Source organism: Eurosta solidaginis, chromosome 2 (genome assembly GCF_040869045.1).
Source record: "Eurosta solidaginis isolate ZX-2024a chromosome 2, ASM4086904v1, whole genome shotgun sequence".
Taxonomy (NCBI): Eukaryota; Metazoa; Arthropoda; class Insecta; order Diptera; family Tephritidae; genus Eurosta; species Eurosta solidaginis.
In genome coordinates, this window is record NC_090320.1 from 31486210 (window position 1) to 31509750 (window position 23541).

At 36.0% G+C, this 23541-nt stretch overlaps 1 protein-coding gene across 1 annotated transcript in view; it reads left to right on the forward strand.

Annotated features, from left to right (window-relative positions):
• LOC137241488 (ADAMTS-like protein 3) overlaps nucleotides 1-22946 on the forward strand; it is an 80068-nt gene extending 57122 nt beyond the window's left edge. Inside the window, exons 5-6 of the mRNA XM_067769093.1 lie at nucleotides 22220-22238; nucleotides 22324-22946. Coding sequence (XP_067625194.1) covers nucleotides 22220-22238; nucleotides 22324-22380 — 76 coding nt within the window. The 3' untranslated portion in view covers nucleotides 22381-22946. The remainder of the gene's footprint in view (nucleotides 1-22219; nucleotides 22239-22323) is intronic.
• The last annotated feature ends 595 nt before the right edge of the window (nucleotides 22947-23541 follow it).

Sequence of the window (23541 nt, forward strand, 5' to 3'; positions counted from 1 at the left end):
AGTACTCCTTTAATGACTGAGTCACTGTTGGTTCGTGACATGCACTTTTTCTTAACATAGTAAGAGGGTGTCTTTTGTCCGTTGTGAGTGCTACAATCGGACACATCCGCCTTCATTCGTTGCAGCAACGCTCCTCTTACCAATTAATACGCTCTACAAACTCTATTTTTGTGCTTTCGATAGTCCTCTGTATCTGCCCAAGAGGTCATAAAATTTAATCGTTTGATAGCGCCCTAACGTTTTTTGTATCCGCAGCTCTAGAGCAGAAAATGTGAACTTCTAATATTATTAGGGTGTACTGAAATATATAGATGTAGTGTGCTGCCCTAACTAAAGAAAGGGTTCGAATCAAGTGACACAAGAATGGAAGATGAAAAAATGGAAAAGATGAACAGAATCAGTTCAACAAAAGAATTGGATGCTAGACTGGAATACGACTCAGTGGCTAATAAAGAGATAAGGCAGCGCTCTCCATCCAGCGGCGTGACATTAGAAGCGATTGAAATCCAGTGGCCCGAAGGTTTTAGTGGTCAAAAAAATCGATCTCGAGGCAGTCGGGCTAGTTCCAGAAGGTGAAAGTTCCGGAATGTACCGGATTCATATTAGAAACATCCGCCACTCTTCACTAAACTATATATAACTAGTTAGCTCTATAATCACTATTACGCCTGTTTAACTATTATCGTTCTCTTAGCGGTACACTTCCAGTCTAAAGGTTTAGTCACGCCAAATCATGCTGTTGTGCGTATTTGGTATCTGTCGCACTGTGCTAACGCTCGCTCAATCTAGGTCTACCTATTTTCTATTAACGACAAGAGTACATCCTTTAGCTTTGAGTGAGTGTGGCCCATTAGAGCTTTCCCTTAGCGTATATGACCACAGTACGCTTGGGTGTTAACACATTTTGATCACAGCCTATCCGCCGCAGAAACTATTCCCCACAATATGGCATTGTCAAACTTTGGCTAGCTGATCTTTAAGAATTTTAGTTGTAGGACATTACTGGTGTGGGAGATGAAAGACGTTATATCCCAAGTTCTGTAATCGAGTGTATGTAATTATCTTAGCAATACTCCGTTTCAGCTTTCGCTGTCCTCTTTTCCTCTCAGCTGACGTTCCAGCAAACAGCTGCCTGATACAGAACAGAATCCCAAGCGGATTATAAGTCATCTTTATCAGAAGAACGGCCAGAAGCGATGATATATAAAAGAGAAATTTGATCCGATACTACCAATGCTTTTGTCATGTACCTACACGTACACAAAATTTTGTTATTGCAGCTCATTCATCATATATCGCCAAAAAAGAACGAGCTCTTCGTAACGAGATCCTCTGGTGGGTTTGTAGTATTCGTATTGTTCTAAAATTTTACCTAATTCCCATATTAATATTGGGAAACATCGACGCTTGTTTCACTTCAACATACTTACGTGTCTGATTGATTGTATCGGATAAATAGCTCAAATTAGGAGCGCACCAGTTCAAAACCAGTAGCATAAACTACAACAACAACGTAAATACGCTTCATAATACATTTTACCTGGGGCAATGGTGCGACGTGTAGGTGTGGCACAAATTACGTGCGCTTGTTGTACGAATATGATTGCTCTCGCAGACAAGCTGGTGCTCAAAATCGTTTTCGCGCTCAAGTAGGCTTGGCATAAAGAATAATTCTTTTGCAAATACGGGAATTTTTGTATGCGTAGCAGATGATAAATGGATTTTTTCAAATATATACCAAATCATCCAAAAATGTACCAAAAGTCTTCGGATGTGAATTTGAACGGAACTAGAGCTATATTCTGCTTCTTTATCCAAAAACTGGTTTTTTTTTTCTAACACAAATTAAAGGTAGTCTATCAGGAAAATATGATTTATGAAGAAATAATTTTCTAGTAAAAATAATAAAAGAAGTTTATCGATTGAAGCGTACATTCTTTATTGAGTACCAGTAAGGAACATAAAATTAATATTTTAAGAAATAACAGCTGCATTCAATGCAAAAACATTTCATAAAAACATTTAGGTACAAAAGGTTTTGATTCAGGTATAAAAGTTGACAGTTTGCCGCCTACATCTATACTAATAACTCCTATTTCAATCACTACATTAAAAGTTCTTCTTCTTTGAGTTCTTTAAATACCTCAGTTGACAAAAAGTTTTTTTTCGTATCTATATCATGACAACTACTGTTAGTTGATTTCATCAAGTATTTTGTTTTCATTAAATTCGAAACTGTGTTTATTTGAAGTCTATTTCTAACTTAAAAAAAAAAAATAAATGTAAGGCGCGATAACCTCCGAAGAGATCTAAGGCCGAGCTTCTAACTTAGTTTTAATTAAAATTTGTATAGAAAATATCCTTTCTACGTTTGTGGATGAATTTCGAATTGAAAATATGCCTTGAACTATTCTATAAATATTGGAAAACATTTGCGCATTTAATTTATTTTTAACTGATCTTAATTCTTCCCAAAAGCCTCATATATTTAAATTCTTGAATTTTTTAAGGCTCTCATACTCTGCTAAGCTCTAAATTTAGAATTAATTTTCTCTATTTTATCAAATGCTGATTTCAGAAACAAGTCCATAACTAAAGCACAATACTATTTGTTTCACCGCTTAAAATACTTTCTGGTGAAAGCTATGCAGCCCACAACAAAGTTTTATCATTAAAATTTACTTTCCTTAAAAATATTTCAAAGAAAAAAATTACTTTCTGTAAAATTGTTTAGCACAGCTCTTCAATATGTGTCGTCGGCTTTTTACAAAAGGTTGTTTGATAGAATAATATCCACATTAACACCGCAGTAAACTTCATCTGGAGTTAAGTGATTTCCGTCTGAATCAATATTTAACATCCAAATAGGACTGGAGACTAAATAAGATTTTTTATAAAATTTTTAATTTGGTAATAAGTAAATGTAAGCGAATATCTTCAGACTGCATTTCTATATTCACATTATTTATTTCATTTAAAATATAAGAAAGAAATGTAAAATATACTTTATAAATAGCACTTTGAAAAATTTCAGATATAAGATTAATATTTTGATTACTGCTTTTGTTTTCAAATATGTAAAGATTAAAATAATACGAGTACTTGAGGGCATCCCATTGTTCAAGAATTCTATCTATGAATGGCTTGTCTAGGGGCTGTGGGGGCGTACTTTAGTAAAACATGCATTTCTGTACCGAAATGTTCTTGAAAACTCTGAAAGCCTGCCCTCCTAAGCGGGCTGTTACAAAAATGATAGCTTACGTCTTCTAAATGTATCAATTTTGTTGGGAAATACATCACAAGCGGCCATTGAAGCTAAATTTAAAATGTGACAAACACATCCATTAACATGCAGATTTGGAACAACTTGCTTCAGCCTTGCTTGCTCTCCGCTTTTTGCTCCCATCATAACCGAACAGGTGTCGGCAGTGAAACCAATCATTTTGGGGTATTGAATGGTCTTTCAAAGTTTTAATAATGGCATTAAAAATACCCTCCGTGCTACTATCGGCCAAAGGTATCAAATCTAAAAATCCATCAATGCACTTTTTATAAAAAATTCGAATCAGAACTGCCTTTTTTTTGATATACATATATCAGTCGTTTCATCTATTATTAGAGAGTAATAATTCTTCTGACAAAATACAATTATGAATTTATAATTTTCTGGCCCTGTTATATTATTTTCTGTGCTTTGATTCTATTGATAAAAAATTTGTTCACAATTTAGTATGAGTTATGCTATTTTTCATAAGCATATTTAAATGATCCATAATTGCAAATAATGGCAAATTGTGCTCGGCAACAAAACAACTTAACGATATATTTTCTTCGAAAAATTTTAAATTTTTTTGTATATTCAGAGCTGCTTTGCAAATGACTTGAAGTGTAGTGCTGAATTTTACAAAAATGTACGAAATATGTCAATGTAGTACCAACGTACTTTCGGGGAGCGAAATGTACCAAAAAAAGTACAAATGTACCATGATTATCATAACTGATGCATAGGCGTATGGCATGGGTGAGCATAGGTTTGCAGTTTTAGTTGCTTTAATATGAGATCGCGTACATATCGTGGCACTTATGCGAGTTTTGTTTTCATGTTGCAGGAATCGGGAATTTCTATCGTAGCGTAACAACAAATTAGCAAATTGGCGGGAATTGTACAAGTGAAACATGTTTTTTATAAGCATTTCATGCTTCGTCTGGTACATACGGTTTAGCAGCTTGATTTCAGTGTATAAGATTATGAATCAAAAGTGGTGCAGTGAAACAAAAGTGCCTCTCGTTTTGTTACATTCTAAGCTTAAACTGATGAAGAGTTACGAAATGCTACATACAATGGAAAAGAGATTTACGACAGAAAATATTATTATCATCAATTACTGCGAAAGTTGCAGAGTATTTGCAAAACCACTGTTGAGTAGGTTGTTGCCGATGCCGGGCTGGTTAAAGTTCTGGTGAAGGCAAAAGCTGGCATATCACAGTGAATGCGTAAACTTCGTTCTAACAATCCCACTGATTACACAGGCCGACAAGAAATTTGACCATAAACCAGACCATACTTTCCTAAAGGTTTTCGATGCGCTGAATTAAAATCTGGACCCAGAATTGCTCTATCACTTCAGATTTTGAGATATCCTAACCTAAATGTGCAAAAAACACCGTTTTTGCCTATTTTTGAGGTTATATATAAACGCAGGTTTTTTTTTTTTAAAGCACACATAGCATCTTAAAGAAGAAGTCTTTCTCTTACGAATGGCGTTGAGTTTGCTCAAATATCTTTTTTTTCGCTAAGATAGAGCAATTTAAAGTTTATAAATTTGCTAATTTTCCTGTGGCTGAAAAACCACTGAATTAACGTAGGTATGATGCAGTAGTAGTAATTTATAAACTTTAAATTGCTCTATCTTAGCGAAAAAAAATATTTGAGCAAACTCAACGCCATTCGTAAGAGAAAGACTTCTTCTTTAAGATGCTATGTGTGCTTTTAAAAAAAAAAAAATCTGTCGTTTATATATAACCTCAAAAATAGGCAAAAACGATGTTTTTTGCACATTTAGGTTAGGATATCTCAAAATCCTGAAGTGATAGAGCAATTCCGCGTCCAGATTTGAATTCAGCGCATCGAAAACCTTTAGGAAAGTATGGTCTGGTTTATGGTCAAAAAAATCGGTCTCATTTTGTCGGCCTGTGTTATTAGCACTTTACTTATTGCAGGAATTCATTGAAATTGAAGCTCTCGCTGACCTTTTTTTAATGCAGTAGATAAGGCGTATGATTTTCTGAAAGGGTGGTAAATTGAGGTATATTGGAACGATGTTCCGTCATCTCTGACCTAATTTGATTTGGAAACAAACCGGTGTCGACGTTGAGCCATCTTCAGTGTAATTTTTCGTTATGATCTGTTGTTTTCTGTCTTATGTTTATAGTTTGTTTGTTCATTCGCAACGAAAAAGGGAACCTTACAAAAACAAATCTACATAACACATAAATTAATATAGAGACAGAATGTCTCAATTGTGTTGTAAGTGTAAAAATGATATAGACTAAAATAAGCAAGAAAATAAAAACAAACTGCTGTTTCACCGTGTGATTCTCGGTTCGAATCTCGGTGAAACCTCTGATAACATTACGAAATTGCCTGATGATGATTATGTGGCGGTTTTAGAAATGGCACCGTCGCAATATGCCAGTAAATATATTTTTTTTTTGTTGTCTTAAAAGAAACAAAATAATATTCAACTATTATAAGCCGGTGTTAAGCTCATGAATTCTTAAATATTAGGCATAAATTGAACACACCGTTAAACAAACAAACATGGATGATTTTCACTGATCAACTTGTATGGTTAGTTGATGCAGGTAGAAGTCAGTAATTTCAGTTGTTTGTCGTTTTGTGCGTGTTTATTGATTTGGTTCATTGTCACTGTTTTTTGTTTGTTTGATGCGTGTTTGTCTTGTTATACCTGCGTGATAATTTTTTTTCGGTTTTAACAAGTTTTAAAGGTTCAAATATTGGGTTTGCCTGTTCTCTTATTATTGTATATTTCCATATCTTCGAGTACGTTGAGTTTCCGAATTTTCTCTTGTATTTGCAGCAACTTGACTGTTTTATTGATGTTTGGATTCCATATTTTCTTGTTGTAATATTTATTGTATTCTCAGTACCTCGTTCTTACTTGTCGTCCTGTTTTTCCTACACAAAAAAGATCAAACGACTAAAAATAGTGACATCTACCTTACTCAGCTAACAACACAAGTTGATCTGTGAAAACATCCCGTTTCTGAATGAACACATAACACACACATATACATTCTCAAACATACAATTTTACAATATCTGCACATGCACCTACGAACTATAAATATATAAGGCGAACCGCAGCAACAGCTCAGGCGAAACATTACACTGAAGATGGCAGAATGCCGATATATGCTTTTCGCCATATACATCTTTAGCTAAAATATTGCAACAAATTAGCCATATTTGCACAAATGTGCACAAATGTTTTATATAGCCACATTTGCTGCATTACATAAAATTGCGTTTCCATGACAGCAAATGTGCTACAAAAAAAAAATTTAATTAACTTGAATCGTTTTTCGAGTGTGAAAACAAAATTAAAATAATTGGGGAGGGGTGTGTAAATTAGCGCCCACTGCATTGTTACGCATTTCGTCGTGTTTTGCTTATCCAGGCGAAAGGCAAGATACGTACTAAACCTTTAAAAAAATCAAATCCCTCGTCCGATACCAGGATAAAAGCTTTTCTTCGGGTTTCCATGAAGCTATCCACATATCGGCTACATGATTTCGAAGTTTATGGGCTGATTAAAATTTATTAGAAGATGAGTAGATAAACGGACACAAACTTAGAGAGTATGCGTTCTAAATCGGGTTCGTTGCATTTGACCTGGCAACACGATTAGAAAAAACTTTCATGCAAATTTGAATACATTTATATCTGTTCATGTTTTACACTTATTTCCTACTATTTTTTCATCGAAATTGTGGTGAAATCCTCCCGCTGAAGGCTTGTTTGGACGTTTGGTTCGCAGCGAACAAACACACAAACTTTTTTTTCTTGGGAAAAATGTGACTACTGTTTAAATTTGGTAATTAAAACTAGTCAAATATATTTTTTTACAGAAGAAAAGCCAATAAGTATTTAAAAATTTAACTGCCTGTTTAAGCTATTATAGATTTCTTCACATTATGTATATTGCAAATAACCACCCCAAATAGCTTAGCTTTAAGATGTAAAAACTCGTTTTCAAATCGCAGTTTTCTATGAGGAGTTATTACATAAAAGACGTAGTTACCCACTTTAGTTTACAAGGTGCCTGTCATTAACTATTTAAATAGCTCATCTTTCATTTCTACGCAATCAAATTTACTAACGGGTTGACCTTACAAATATTGTGGCCCTTCACATTTACCATAAAAACTTTTGCACCCAACTACTTTAGTGCGGTACAATAATGCGATTTTAATTGTCGTGGATAAGTGAAATATGCTAGAAATTTTAAAAATTAATAGTGCTATGGCTGCGCACAACAAATTAACGTAATTAAATGTGTGCTTAAATAGCAATAAAATATCATTAATGCCATAACTGGCGATGTGGGATGCTGTGTCTGGCTGGTAGTGATTTTATTGTATGCCCTCACTAAGCGGCTCTTAAGCTTTTATTTGCATGACTAATTGTGTGTATGATTTGTTTACGGGACCACCGTATAAGAGGCCGTCGGCTTTCAGAAAAGCTTGGACCGAAATGTTTTTGCCATGACAGCTTATATAAGTATTTGCTGAGGACTAAGGTCACCCCGACTAAAAACCTCCTCTAATTGCAGCTTAAGTTTTGAGTAATAATAAATTAAATGCTCATTCTGGTCCTAGAAATATTTCTTTATACATTATTTAGCGTGACATGAAAGAAAAACTTTATTTTCATTAAAGGTATAAGATGTACTTATACTGCAACCAAAAATGTGCTCAATGCGTCCCTGGAAATATCGTATTTGACTTGCGATTATTTCTGAGTTCGTTCAATGAGAACACAACAAATGAAATATCAACCAAGTAGCAAATTTTTATTTAAACAAAAAAAAAAAAAAAAAGAAAAGAAATACTCACTTATATGGCGCTTAACCGTTTAAACGGTTATGACTGTCTAACAAGTTGCGCCAGTCGCTCATCCTCGCTGCCAACCGGCGCCAATTGGTCACACCATGGGAGTTTAAAACGTTTTCCACTTGGTCCTTCCAGCGAAGTTAGGGCCGCCCTCTACCTCTGCTTCATCTTTCCTTCGCATAACTTGGCCTAGCCAGCGCAGCCGCTGCGTTTTAATTCGCTGGTCTATGTTGATGTTTGCGTAAAGCTCGTGCAGCTCATCATTAAATCTCCTTCGGTAAACGCCATCGCCAACGCGTAGAGGTCTCTAAATCTTTCGAAGAACTGTTCTCTCGAACACTCCCAAAGCCGCTTCATCTGATGTTGTCGTCGTCCATGCTTCTGCACCATATAGCACGACGGGTACGAAAACTGACTTGTAGAGCATGATTTTCGTTTACCGAGAGAGGACTTTACTTTTCAATTGCCTACCTAGTTCAAAGTAGCATTTATTGGCAAGAGTAATTCTTAGCAGGATTTAAGAGCTGATGTTGTTATTAGCGTTGATGCTGGTTCCCAAATAAACGGAGTTTTTTACTATTTCGAAATTATGGTTGCCAACAGTAACGTGGTTGCCAAGGCGCATATCTCTTTGCTCGATGACAGCAGATACTTTGTTTTGTCCTCATTTACCATCAAACCGATCTCTACCGCTTCTTTTTCCAGTTTGGAGTACGCAGAACTAACGGCGCGGGTTGTCAGGCCGATGATATCATTGCCATCAGCATATGCCAGCAATACTACCTACTATAAAAAAGATATGTTTAGGATCACTACCACAATCACGAGACACTGGCCGCTTGGTCTGCATTCTGAGAGACAGCATTTCTGATTTCAAATATATATAAATGTGTATAAAAATGCACTATGTGGGGTATGTGCACACGGGAGATAAGGGGAAAGCAGTTCACTGCGAAAGAAATAAAACAATGCGATAACTTTCGGTTTGTATATATATAAATATAAACTTTATTAATATTAATGTTTATTATTTAAGTCTTTGTTTCAGCGATTTGGGATTTAACACTTTTATTTATTTAGTAGGTATGTATCTTTGACGCGATTTTAGGTTCATTTAATTTTAGAGGCGTGAATATAGTTAGGCTGATGGCGAACAACTAACTTAAAAGCGGTCCAATGCATTCAGTTGAATGTGAAGGTCGTCTTTGATAACGACCATATCTCCTTCGTGAATATTTTGTTGGGGATGTTTCCATTTATATCTTTTATGCAAGGTTTGTAGGTACTCGCTCTTCCAACGTGAGCTGAACTGGTGATGCAGAACCTTTAATCTTTGCCATTTCGTAGTAGGGGATACGTTTTCGGCATTCGGTTCGGGTAAGGAGGTTAAGGGGGCTCCTCGAAGAAAATGTCCAGGAGTTAGGGCTAATAAGTCGCTTGGATCCTGTGACATGGGAGACAGAGGGCGAGAATTAAGCAATACTTCGATTCGAATGAGGAGAGTGGTGAATTCCTCAAATGTAAACCTTTGATTTCCAGCTACTTTTGTGAAATGGGTTTTGAAGCTTTTTACTGCGGCTTCCCATAGGCCGCCCATGTGTGGGGCGTACGGCGGTATGAATTGCCAAGAGAGGCCCTGTACCGCATACCTTTGTGCAATATCAACAGCTGCTTCTTTGAGGAATAGGGCTATCTCCCTCTGGATCGCTCGTTGTGCGCCAACAAACGTCTTTCCGTTGTCAGACATTATTTTGTTGGGTAATCCGCGTCGCCCTACGAAGGGGGTGAATGCGGCTCTGAAGGCTTCAGTTGACAAATTTGTGCATGATTCGAGGTGGACTGCTTTAGTGGAGAAGCAGACGAATACGCAAACGTACGCTTTCGTGTGAGAAGCTCGTCGTAAGAGGGACGTTTTCACCATAAATGGGCCAGCGAAATCAACTCCCGTTAAGTGAAATGGCCCTGAGTAAGTGGCACGTTCGGGGGGTAGAGGGGCTATTATTTGTGAAGCATTTGTTGTTTGTATATCGTGCACGTCTTGCATTGGAATATGCATTTCTTTACTTTCTGCTTGATGCGGGGAATATAGTATTCCGCTTGTATCATGCGAATCCTTGTGGAGAAAGTCTAATAGCAGTGAGCAGAACTTGGAGTTATCTGGGATAATTATCGGGTATCGTTTATTCTCGCTGATATCGGCATTAACTAAACGACCCTTAACTCGCAGGATGCCAGCGTTATCTAGCACGGGATTTAGGGTCAACAATGAACTTTTCTTGCTGATGTGGTTTGAGGCTTCTAATTGCGCGAATTCTGCTGGGAAATGATGGCGTTGCGTTAACATGATGAGTTTAATTTTTGCGAAATATAGTTCTTCTTGCGTGAGAACTAGGGAACTGGAAATTGGTTGTTTCTGGGTTTGGCGGATAAACCGGTACATGAAGGCCACAACTCTTAACGCGCGCGGATATGATGAAAATCGTTCCAGTATATCGGCGTGATCGACAGCATGCCAGGCTTCGACGAGTTTCTTCTCCGGAAGGGTTGAGGTAGAAGGGACATATTTTGGCCAGAACAAGCTTGGTTTAGAGAGCCATTGGGGTCCATTCCACCATAACGAGGAGTCAGCTAAGTCTTGCGGCTTGCATCCTCGGGTTCCTTAATCGGCGGGGTTGTCAGCACTGGGTACGTGGCGCCAAGATGCGTTACTAACGTTCTGTAGAATCATGGTGATCCTATTTGCCACGTAGGTTTTCCATGTATGTGGGGGTTTTTCTAGCCAAGCCAACACGATGGCGGAGTCTGACGAGAGCGTTAGTTCGTGTGGTGGCAGATTTAATTGGGATTGAGTGTTTGCTACTAATTTTGATAACAGTATTGCACCACTGAGCTCTAATCGTGGTAAGCTAATCGTCTGTAGAGGAGCGACTTTGGTTTTAGCCACGAAAAGCTGAGATGAGAAGGAGTTTTCATCATGTTGTACTCTGATATAGACGCATGCTGCATATGCTTTTTCTGAGGCATCTGAGAAACCGTGTATTTGGATGCATTTATTTGGGGCGAATTGCACCCATCGTGGAATACGTATATTGCTTATGGCTGGGAGACTTTCCCGGAAAGTGTTCCACTTATGAACAGATGCGGGTTTTACCTGCTCATCCCAGTCGGTACCTTCTAACCATAGCTGTTGGAGGAGAATTTTGGCTTGGATCATTATTTGCGAAAGCCATCCTGCGGGATCGAACAGCTTAGCTACGGCCGAGAGTATTTGCCGTTTTGTGTGTGACGTAGAGTCCGGTATTGGGTCGTAAGAGTACGAAACGGAGTCAGTTAGAGCATTCCATCTTATGCCCAGAGTTTTAGTGGAGCTGGTGTCATGGAATTTTAGAAATGCCGCATCTAAGACATCAGAGGCTGGAATCGAATTGAGAATTTCTGCTCTGTTTGCAGTGATTTTTTTGAGTGGAAAGCCAGCCGATTTTAGAGCTTCGATAGTTTGATTCATGGAAGCGAGAGTGGACTGTATATTATGCCCGCCTGAGAGGACGTCATCTACGTAAGTTTCTCGAAGAATGATGTCTTTAGCGAGCGGGTGAGTTTCTTCGCAATCCTGAGCGAGTTGGTGGAGTGTACGGATCGCGAGATATGGAGCGCAGTTTACACCGAAAGTGACGGTTTTCAACTTAAAGTCTTGGAGTGGCTGGTGAGGAGCTTTCCGAAAGAGAATTCTCTGAAAGTCTTGATCCTCTTCCTTGACGAGAATTTGGCGATACATTTTTTCGATATCGCCATTGAACACGAACTTGTAGAGGCGCCAATTGAGAATTATTGACGTCAAGTCGTTTTGGAGAATCGGACCTGGGTATAAAACATCATTCAGAGAGTTTCCTGAGTGCGATGTCTTTGATGCATTAAATACCACGCGAACCTTTGTGGTTTTGCTGTCGGGTTTGAGAACAGCGTGATGAGGGAGGTAAAATGAGAAATATTTACCATTTCTGATTACTTCTGTGTTTGATGGAGCGGGCTGCATGTGGTCCATTTGGAGGTAATCTGTGAGTACTTCTGAGTACTTTTCACATAATTCGGGCTTTTTTTCCAGACTCCTTTCTACACTGATGTATTGTTGCTGCGCTGCTGGGCGGGAGTGCCCTAGTGCCAATGAGTGGGGGAAATTGGCTTTAAAGGGAAGTTTTACGACGTAACGTCCATCTTCTCTTCTTGTGGTTGTAGATGTGTAGAGGGCCTCACAAAATTGGTCCTCCGGTGATCTGGATAGAGTTGTTTGGATCTCTTCCTGTTCCCAGAACCGTTTGAGTAGAGTGCTAATGTCCGGTTCTGTTGATTCACCGGCTTGTGTAGAGTAGGTGGAGACTAGTTCTTTTACTAGTCCGCTGAGAACCCATCCAAATATTGTGTTTTGAGCTATAAGGGTTTCTTGCGGATTTCGTTGCAGACCATCGAGCAGTATTTGGGGAATTATATCGCTTCCTATAACCATGTCTATTTTTGAGGGATTGAGACAGTTAGGATCTGCGAGCTGGAGAGAGTGGAATGCCTCTAAGCTGACTTTTGAGATTTTCTTATTAGGAAGAAAATGAGTGAGTTGTGGGAGCAAAATTGCGTTGGTGCTAATCTCTTTGCTTAAGTCTGAGGAGCAAAGAGTTACCTCGCAGATTTTGTTTGCTTTTTGCACCACTGTGCCTCCCATTCCTGAGATTTCATATCTTGCATTTTTTGTTGGGAGGCCTAACATTTTTTGGATTCGGGTTGCCAAAAATGTTTTCTGAGAGCCTTGGTCAATAAGTGCGCGAATTTTATGGTACTCCCCGGCATGGTGAATGGGGACTAGTGCCGTTGGGAGTAGTGTTGTTTCACAGCTACTAGAGAAATGTGACGAGACCGTGTGGGTGGTTGAGTCCTGGTGTTTCTGCGCCACTGCTTCAATCGCTGCTTGCCTTGATGTCGATGCTTGTTCATCATTTATTTGATATGGGATTGTGGTTTGGGCTAGTGTATTTTGGGGTCTGAGGCCTGTTGCCCGAGATGCGTTCTGATGTTGTTGACAATGGAGGAGAGAGTGATGTCGTTTTTGGCAATAAACGCATGAAAACTTGCTCTGACAATCACGCTTGAGATGTGAGTATGACAAACAATTCTCGCAATAATTGTTTTCTTTTACAAATTTGAGGCGGTCTGCTACCGTAAGCTCTTTGAATTTCACGCAAAACATCATTGAGTGGTTTGAGTTACACAGCTTGCAAGAGACTTGCTGAGGTTTTGAGTGATGATTATTAGAGTGAAAATTATTTGTTCTGTTTTTATTTGAGAACGTGGAGTTGTGGATTGAGTTTTGGTTTGTGGACCTGGGTGTGAAGTTTGGTAGAGGATTTCTAGGCTTACCTGGTCGGTAATTGTGGAGTCTCTCTACTACTTCATATCTGGAAGTCAAAAATTTGTCCATATCTGACCACAGTGGCAACTCTTTCCGAGAAGTAAGAGATTGCTCCCATAGGGACAGGGTTTCACTGGGCAGTTTTGAGGAGCAAATATACACAAGAATGGGGTCCCAATTAGAGGTTGGGATACCTTGTGCTTCCAGGGTACACAAACAATTATTTATGGTGGTTTGCAGCTTTTGAATTTGCTCACCATTTTCTGAGAAAATTTGCTGAAGACTAAAGAGGGTCTTCAGTTGGTTATCAACCAATATTCTTCGGTTTTCGTACCGAGCTTTGAGGGCGTCCCATGCTAACTGAAAACTGGTGTCTGTGAGAGGGTATTGCTTCACTAACTGACCTGCTTGGCCTCTCGTTTTCTGCCGTAGGTGATATAATTTTTGAGCTTGAGTGAGTTTGGGATGATTGCCGTAGACTGCCGTAAACATATCCCTGAATGCCGGCCAGTCTTCGTATCCGCCGTGGAATATTTCAGTATCGCAGGGTGGTACTTTGAGGTATACTTGTGATGTGTTAGAAGTATTTGGGGGATTTAAGGGCTGAGATATTTGAGGCGAGGGTCGCAGTAGTTGTATGGCGTCCATAATTTGTGACATGCAAATTTCATAGCTTTCAGAGCACTTTTGGTATTTTTGCTCTATAGAATCGGTGGACTCCTGATGGGATGGAGAAAGAGATACATTTCTGTAGGAATCTAGGAGTGATTCCCACAATCTTTCGAGCTGTTGTGTTTTTACCTTGAGAAGTGACTCAGTTTGGTCAGCTATCAGGGTTGCTGACCACTTTGAGTAAAAGGTCTCTAGTCTATTGCTTTCGAAAATAAAAGTATCAAGACTTGTGTCGGGTTGACCTACATCAAGAGTGTCATTTGCTTTTTTGCTCATATTGGTTTTGTTCAGGGTAAACAGGTGTTAATTATAATATTATAATATGGGATACCAAATGAGAAGGGTTCCAAATGTATTGCTTGGTTAAATTTAAAACAGTGCTGAGTGGGGTAGTAGTATGTTAATTGATAGGACACTTTAATTCTACTATGTTTGAAATATAATTTTGGTCTTAACTATTTTCCGGCTTATAAATTTTGTGACACAGTCTAATGCTTGTACACAGGAACGGGAATTTACAGCGAGATGAGAAAATGAGCAAAAGCTGGATCTTATTTATATGTATTTAATTGTGTGCCGGTACTGTGAGTTAGTGCAACAGAAAATACACTACTGTACCGATAACATCATCCCATGTATGATATAGAATCAGTAGTTTACATAAAAAGTATGGTCCTCTTTAAACATTGTCTATCTATCTATTAACCATTATCAGAAACAAAAACATTGTAAGCAAAGATAAGATTTCTATTTAAACATAAACCAAATACAAACATAAACAAAACATAAACAAAACCAAATAAAATATTATCAGCGAACAAAAGATTCCTATTCAACCATTGTAAGCATAGATAAGATTTCTACTTAAACATTATCAGCAAGATCCTTTTTTGAACATTATCAGCAGCCACTAAACAAAAGAAACCAGAGCATATAAATAGACGATTAAGCATAGAAATAAGTTAGTCTTCTATTACACTGAAGCATATGAACTTCAGTTTAGAATTCATTAAAGTACATATAGATACAAATAAAGTATATTGTTTTATTTAAAATCGAAAGTACATGCTTAACTGGGGGCTCAATAAGTGAATAAGTGAATAAGTGAATAATAAAAGGAACTCCTAAAAAATCAAATTCCACACGTCCTGAAAAAGAGGACAAGGAGAACCAGAAAATAAAACTGGACCTCTTCCGCAAAAAACGATTACAAGTGTTTGACCAAAGCAGGGGAATCATTATGGAAGCAAGGTTAGTAACCTTGGAACAAGCTCATGCCGCTATAGAAGCACAATTAGCCCAGCTGCGGCAAGCGCAAGTACCTAATATCGAAGAATTCCAACCGATAAGTCCCAGGATAAACAATGCAAATGAAATAAATCTGAGACTATTCGAACGGCTACCAGTGTTCAACGGAGACACATCCAAATACAGGACATGGAGGGCAACCATTATATCAGCAATGAGTCCCATAGAAGCCTTTATTAATACCAAACCATATTACGATGCATTATTTATAATACGTCACACGAAGATCGAAGGAGAACCAGCAACTCTTCTACAGAATCATGGCACAGTGTTCCACTTACAAGCAATACTCAATCGCCTAGATTACAGCTACGCCGATACTAGAAGCTATAACGCCCTCATAGAGGAAATGAAAAGACAAATACAAGGAAAACAAACGCTATCCGAATTCCACAGCAAGATCTGTCAAATCTTTAATTTAGCAATGACTAAATGTGAAATTGATTACCCAGGGAATACTCACTCTCTACAGCAGGTCACAAAAGAAATGGCCATAGATTGCTTCCGCAATGGCATAAATGATGAATTTACGCAACACACATTATATGCAGCAAAACCAAGAGATTTAGAAAGTGCATACGCAATTGCCACGGAGATTCTTTATAAAAGGCAGAATAATCCGATACGACGAGAAGCCAGGAGTTCAACCTATTCCCCATATGGGAAGATCAAACCCGACACCAATGGACGTGGATACATCAATAGGAAGATTCCGGCAATCCACGAATAATCAGCATCAACAACAGCAATCGTATCAACAGAATCCTTTCAGAAACAACTATGAACGACAAAGAGCAGGATGTGCACCTTTTAATCCCAATAGAGGAGAACCATTTAAACGAAACCACCAACCAACGTCATCAAGATATAATATAGTACCGCAGAAACTACAAAGGATCAATCAAATAACGGATAATAATAGCGATCAGTCATTAAAGGTAAATATAGATGAAAGTGAATTTGAAAATAGAGCTACTTTTTTAGACGAGTAAATAATCTGCCGTGTCTTCAGATTATTTTACATGATAATAAAAAACTTTTAGTTTTAATAGACACAGGCTCGACATTAAATTATATTAGGAAAAATATTCCAAATGGAAAGACCTTTCCAGTTAAACAATTTGTTAGTAGAACTCTGAATGGTTCAAACACAATAAACTCAGCTAAGAAGATAAGAATGCTAGGACAAGAATTAGTATTTTTTGAAATCGAAGAATTAAAAGAATTTTATATGATATTAGGAGAACAATCCTTGAGAGAAATGAAGGCTAAGATAGATCTGTTCGAATATAAAATGATGTATGTCAGGAGAACAGAGCAGAAGAAAAAAGAAATGGATGTCAGTCAAGTAAATTTCACAATAGATGAGAGCAAATAGAGGTTGAAGAAATTATGAGAATTAATGAGGAAACAAATCCTATTTTACCATTTACAACAACAATTGAAACCACGATTCGCACTAAAACTGAAGAGCCTATATGGACGAAACAGTACCCTTACCCCTTTTCAGACAATAATTTCATAAATAAAGAAATAAATAAAATGCTAGAGAATAATATAATTAAACCCAGTAAGAGTCCCTATAACTCACCCGTTTGGACTGTACCAAAGAAAGGAACTAACGAGTTAGGATACCCTAAGAGAAGAATGGTCATAGACTTCCAGAAATTGAATAGCGAAACCATTACCGATAGATATCCCATACCTGATGTCAACATGACAATACAGAATTTAGGTAAAGCAACTGTTCTTACAACCCTAGATTTGGAAGCAGGTTTCCATCAGATAAAAATCAAGGAGTCAGACACCGAAAAGACAGCCTTTAGCATAAACGGAGCAAAATATGAATTCTTAAGGCTGCCGTTTGGACTAAAGAATGCACCTTCAATATATCAAAGATGCGTAGATGACATATTAAGAAATTACATAGGAAAATTCGTACATGTATATATAGACGATGTGTTAATATATTCATCCTCACATGATGAACATATGGAACACATAAGAATTGTTATAAATGCACTGCGTCAAGCAAATATGAAGATTTCATATGAAAAATCTCATTTTTTCAAAGACAGCACTGAATATTTAGGACATATTATTAAACATAACAGAATAACTGTAGACCCACAAAAAATTGAGACCATAAAAAACTACCCTGTGCCTATGAATCTGAAAGAATTAAGATCATTTTTAGGGCTAGCAGGATATTATAGAAAATTCATCAAAGACTACGCCAAGATTACCAAACCCCTAACATTGTTTTTAAGAGGAGAAAACGGTATCGTAAAGAAAAAGCAAAGTGAAAGAATGCAAATAAAATTAGATGAGGAAGCCATAAAAGCGATGAATATATTAAAAAAGGAATTACAAGCACAAGTCGAACTCTTTCAACCCGATTTCAATAAACCCTTTGATTTAACCACGGACGCAAGTAATTTTGCCATAGGAGCTGTATTATCCCAAGGTAGAAATCCCATTTGTTTTATATCCAGAACACTAAGCGAGACGGAACAAAAATATAGCACAAACGAAAAAGAGTTATTAGCCATAATTTGGGCACTACAAAAACTCAGAAACTATTTATATGGACGATCAGACCTTACAATCTATACGGATCATCAGTCCTTAACCTACTCTATTTCAGAGAAGAACCCTAATAATAAACTAAAAAGGTGGAAAAACCAAATAGAAGAATACGGTGCCAAATTGGTATACAAACCAGGTTCTCAAAACATCGTTGCGGATGCACTAAGTCGGCAACAAATTAATCAATTAACCGACTCAGAATCGCAGCACTCTCAACTCAGCTCACCCACTGAAACCATAAGAAGGGTAGGCACTAGCTAAAACCATTTTAATAATCAAATTATTATCCAAACTAACAATGGATTAGTAAGAATAGAAAGTAAAAATATATTCGGAAAATTTAGACATACCATATACTTCACAACTATAGAACAATTGATAAGTGATATTAAAGGCGTACTACACCCAAACAATATTAACGCCATAATCACTACCGAAGAAATCCTATACAAAATAAAAACTACACTAGTACAAACTTTCCCAACCACTACTTTTGTAATAACAAATGCATTAGTCAGAGACATCACTGACGAAAATGAACAGAATGAGATAGTTGAACAAATACACAGAAGAGCACATAGAAATTATTGAAATAATATAAAAGAACTGTCTGAGAGCTATTACTGGCCTAACATGCGAGATATGGCAAAGAAGGCAGCACAAATATGTGAGATATGTAAAAAATGTAAATACGACAGACGTCCTAATAAATTACTTTACGGAAAAACATCAATACCAAATGAAGTAGGTACACATCTGCACATGGATACATTTTTTATGGACAACCAAATATATATAACTACAGTAGATAGATACTCAAAATTCTGCTATATAAGAAAAATACCAGATAAGAAAAACTCATACACATATTTGAATGAAATACTATCCCAAATATTCCCATACGCAACGAACCTAACAACTGATAACGACCCGACATATGTTAATGTAGTAGCAAAATCCTTATACGATCGACTACATATACAGCACACAGCAGTGACACCACAACATTCGACAACGAACGGTCAAGTAGAGCGGACGCACAGCACAATAGTGGAGCTAACTAACTTACTAGTAAAGGAAACCAAAGGTAAACACGAAGAGGTAATATTCGAAGCAGTACGACAGTACAATAAAACCATTCACTCGGTCACAGGACATAAACCCGAGGACGTTTTTTTCAACAGGGGAGGATACGACTATACAGTCATCAGAAACAGAATTCGTTATAAGCAAGAAAGAGATATCACCCAACAGAAGGCACCGAACAAACAAATTATTTACGAGAAAGGTGATATTATTTACGTTAAGAGAAGCCGAAGAAATAAAAAACAAGATAGATTTATGAAAAAAATAATTGAACAGGATAACGGTAAAACAGTCACAACAACTGATAAAAGAATAATACACAAAGATAACATCCGTACGAACTTTAAATGAATCTCACAATAATAATAATCTTGCTGTGCATAAACAGAATTAGTTCAGACACAAGTATTACAGACCTGAAAGGAAAAGATTATATATTAATAGAAACGAATCCAGCTTTTATATTTGATAGCTATGATTATTTATATCATATTACAAATTTAACTAGAATATTAACACCTTACCAAAATATATTAAACTCAAAATATAATTTAGATTCAAATCCTGAAGCGAAAATATTACACCGAAAAATTAAAAGAGGATTAAACGCTTTAGGGACAATATTAAAATGGATAACAGGTACACCAGACCACGATGATGAAGTAGAGATACAGACAAGAATCAATCAACTAATTGAGGGACACAATAAACAAAAAATAATAAATAGTAATTTCGAAAAAATGTTAAACAAATTAAACCCCAAGGATTTCTCTGAAAAATTAATACTCACAGAAGTCTACAATGAACTTAATACTCTCCTAACTACAATTAATTTAGCAAAAAATAACAACTTCCTGTCAACTTCATTGGACTTAGAAGAAATTACAGAAATCATTGCGAAAGAAAAAACAAATGTTTTAACCATAAATATTTTAGAATATGCAGAAATTAAAATTGTTAAATTCAAACAAAATTTTGTAACAGTTTACAAATACCCAAAAATCAAAGAAAAATGTGAACAATTCTACATCCACTCATTAGCTTCAAAAAAAGGAAAATTAGTTATGGATAAAAATATTGCTTTATGTAAAGGAAATCAATACGTAAGAATCAATAAATGTAAAGATTTTATAGATCAAACTATATGTAAGCAGAATAAAAAGGACGGATGTACAATACAAATATTAAAAAAAATAATGCTCAATGTAAAATGATAAAAGAAAAGAATCCACCCTTTATTAATTATGGTAACGGAAACATTATTATTAGGGGATTGAATATATTAAACAACGAGATTTTAGATGGAGATTTTTCAATTTATTTCAAAACCAATATAACATTAAATAACGAAGTATATATAAACATTAGGGAAACTATGGTAAAAATACTCCATAAAAAGCATAAAGAAAATCTAGATATATTAGAATACTTAGAATCTCAATCAGAATACAAGTTCAATAATCTAGACGAAATATTATCCATATTTGTACCAATTGAACAAAATCCAATCAAGACTACATTTATAACTATATTAATTATAACCCTATTAATCACAATAACCAAACTATTATTAGAATTTAGAGTAAGGAGAAGGAATATACTTTATCAAAGAGCACTAATACAATGTCAAAAAAACCATGAAGAAAGAAAACAAAAATTACTAGAGTCCAAATTGTAAATGAGGACATTTAATTTTAAGAGGGAGGAGAGTTAGTGCAACAGAAAATACACTACTGTACCGATAACATCATCCCATGTATGATATAGAATCAGTAGATTACATAAAAAGTATGTTCCTCTTTAAACATTGTCTATCTATCTATTAACCATTATCAGAAACCAAAACATTGTAAGCAAAGACAAGATTTCTATTTAAACATAAACCAAATACAAACATAAACAAAACATAAACAAAACCAAATAAAATATTATCAGCGAACAAAAGATTCCTATTCAACCATTGTAAGCATAGATAAGATTTCTACTTAAACATTATCAGCAAGATCTTTTTTTGAACATTATCAGCAGCCACTAAACAAAAGAAACCAGAGCATATAAATAGACGATTAAGCATAGAAATAAGTTAGTCTTCTATTACACTGAAGCATATGAACTTCAGTTTAGAATTCATTAAAGTACATATAGATACAAATAAAGTATATTGTTTTATTTAAAATCGAAAGTACACACTTAACTTGTGTTTATATTAGGGTGGGTCGTTGTTGGTTTTTTTTTTTTTGGAAAAATAAAAAATATATGAAATATTTTTCAGTTGTGCAAATATTTTTAAATATTACTTAGTTAAAGTCTGCGCAATTATACGCGTTGCTGGGGTTTTGTTAATACACCCTAGTGAAGGTGTTTTGTTGTACTTGTTTCTGTACTACCTTAGCGCGTCTAAGTGCAGTTAACTGATTGGGGTTAGATTTATATATATATATATATGTTTAATATATAAACTGGCACAAGTGGGAGACTCGAATTTGGGAATTTTGCGGTTATATTTTGTTCATTTGTTGGGATTGAGAACGAGAGACTCAATACAGTGCTCTTATTCCCGTGAAACAGCAATTGATAACGGGAATGTGCCAGTGGGTATGGAGAGTTAATACGCCGTGGGGTATATACGTGATGGGATTTGAGAATATTATGTTATAAGTATATTAGTAACGGTTTCTTTCCAGAGATTTCTTGTGAACAAGAGTGTGTTGAGAAAATGAAATATCGGTAAGTATATGTAGGATATATACTGTTACCGTTTGGAGGAGAGTTAAAGTTCACTAACTTTAATTAACGACCGCTACTTATATACTTCTTAAATTGAGACTTACCGCTAGTCTGCTGTTACTAGGGCTTTTTTGCTTTTATGGGACTGTAGCTTGCTGAATGTTTTTGTTGCTGTTGTGGAAGGGAAGATTTCGTGCTGTTTTTTTTTTTTCCTTTTTTCTTATTAACTTTAAGTTTCAGGTTTGCAGATCACCTCTTTGCTAACTTTTGATTCTTCTTTTCAACAATTTATTCGTTTCTTTGCAGGTTTTTCCGGAGCACCACAGTTATGTAAACCACGCTAATTCGTTTCTTTTTCCGATTTTTTCGAACACCGCATTTATATTAACCTTTTTTATATTTTTTTTCAGGTGTTTTTTTTTCACGGTTCTGGTGCACCACTTTTGCAGGTCTACTGCTCGTGTTAAAAAGAAATATTTATTCGTGTGGTTTTATTTTTCACAGCTCTTTTAAAAATTTATACCGCTCTTCTTCTTTTCCGCAGGAATCTTTACTTTGAGTAAATATTTTTTTTCGAACGTAAGCTAATATTTTTCTCCACAGGTAGGTATAACATTTTTTTTCTTTTTTCGATTTTTTGGATTTTCTATTGTTATATTTTTGTTGCACACCCTATTATGCACTATTTATTATTATATGTAACTCTGCTCCAAAACCTTTTTTTTCCACTTCCACAAAAAATTTTTTTCTCAATTATACTGTGTCTCGGCTTTTTCCAATTGTAAATTTGTTCACTCTGTTGATTTCCTTTTTTTTTCGCTCCGCTCTATTTATATGTAGGTACTCTTTTGCGGTTTTCCTTTTGGCATGCACAAAATTCTTTTTTACTTTAAATCATGCACTTTTAATTTTTTCTTTCTAAAAATTTTCTCAATATACTTCTTTTTTGTTTCTTTATTTTCACTTGTGTACAATGTAAGCCTTTAAGTATTTCTTTTTTTTTGTTTTGTATTTGCACAGTAGGCTTTACAAAGTTTTGTTGATTATTGTATTTTTTCTGTTTTTTTTTTTTTTTTTTTTTAACGAATTCTTTTTCTTAGTTCAGCCTAATGTGCGGTATTTTTTGTATGTACATAAGTATGTACGTGATTAGATTAATGTTTCACTGCACTCTTCTTTTTATTTTTTACTTTATTTTCACAATTTTAAAAAGTCAACGCGTGGCGAAAATCGATTTAATTATATTTAATTTTTATTTAAATTTTGAGTATTTTGTAGGTCACTAGCTCACTTTTATGGCTCAAAAGGACCATGTATAAAAATGCACTATGTGTGGTATGTGCACACGGAAGATAAGGGGAAAGCAGTTTACTGCGAAAGAAATAAAACAATGCGATAACTTTCGGTTTGTATATATATAAATATAAACTTTATTAATATTAATGTTTATTATTTAAGTCTTTGTTTCAGCGATTTGGGATTTAACACTTTTATTTATTTAGTAGGTATGTATCTTTGACGCGATTTTAGGTTCATTTAATTTTAGAGGCGTCAATATAGTTAGGCTGATGGCGAACAACTAACTTAAATGCATTCAGTTGGACCGCTTACTTTTTAACTTAAGGAGA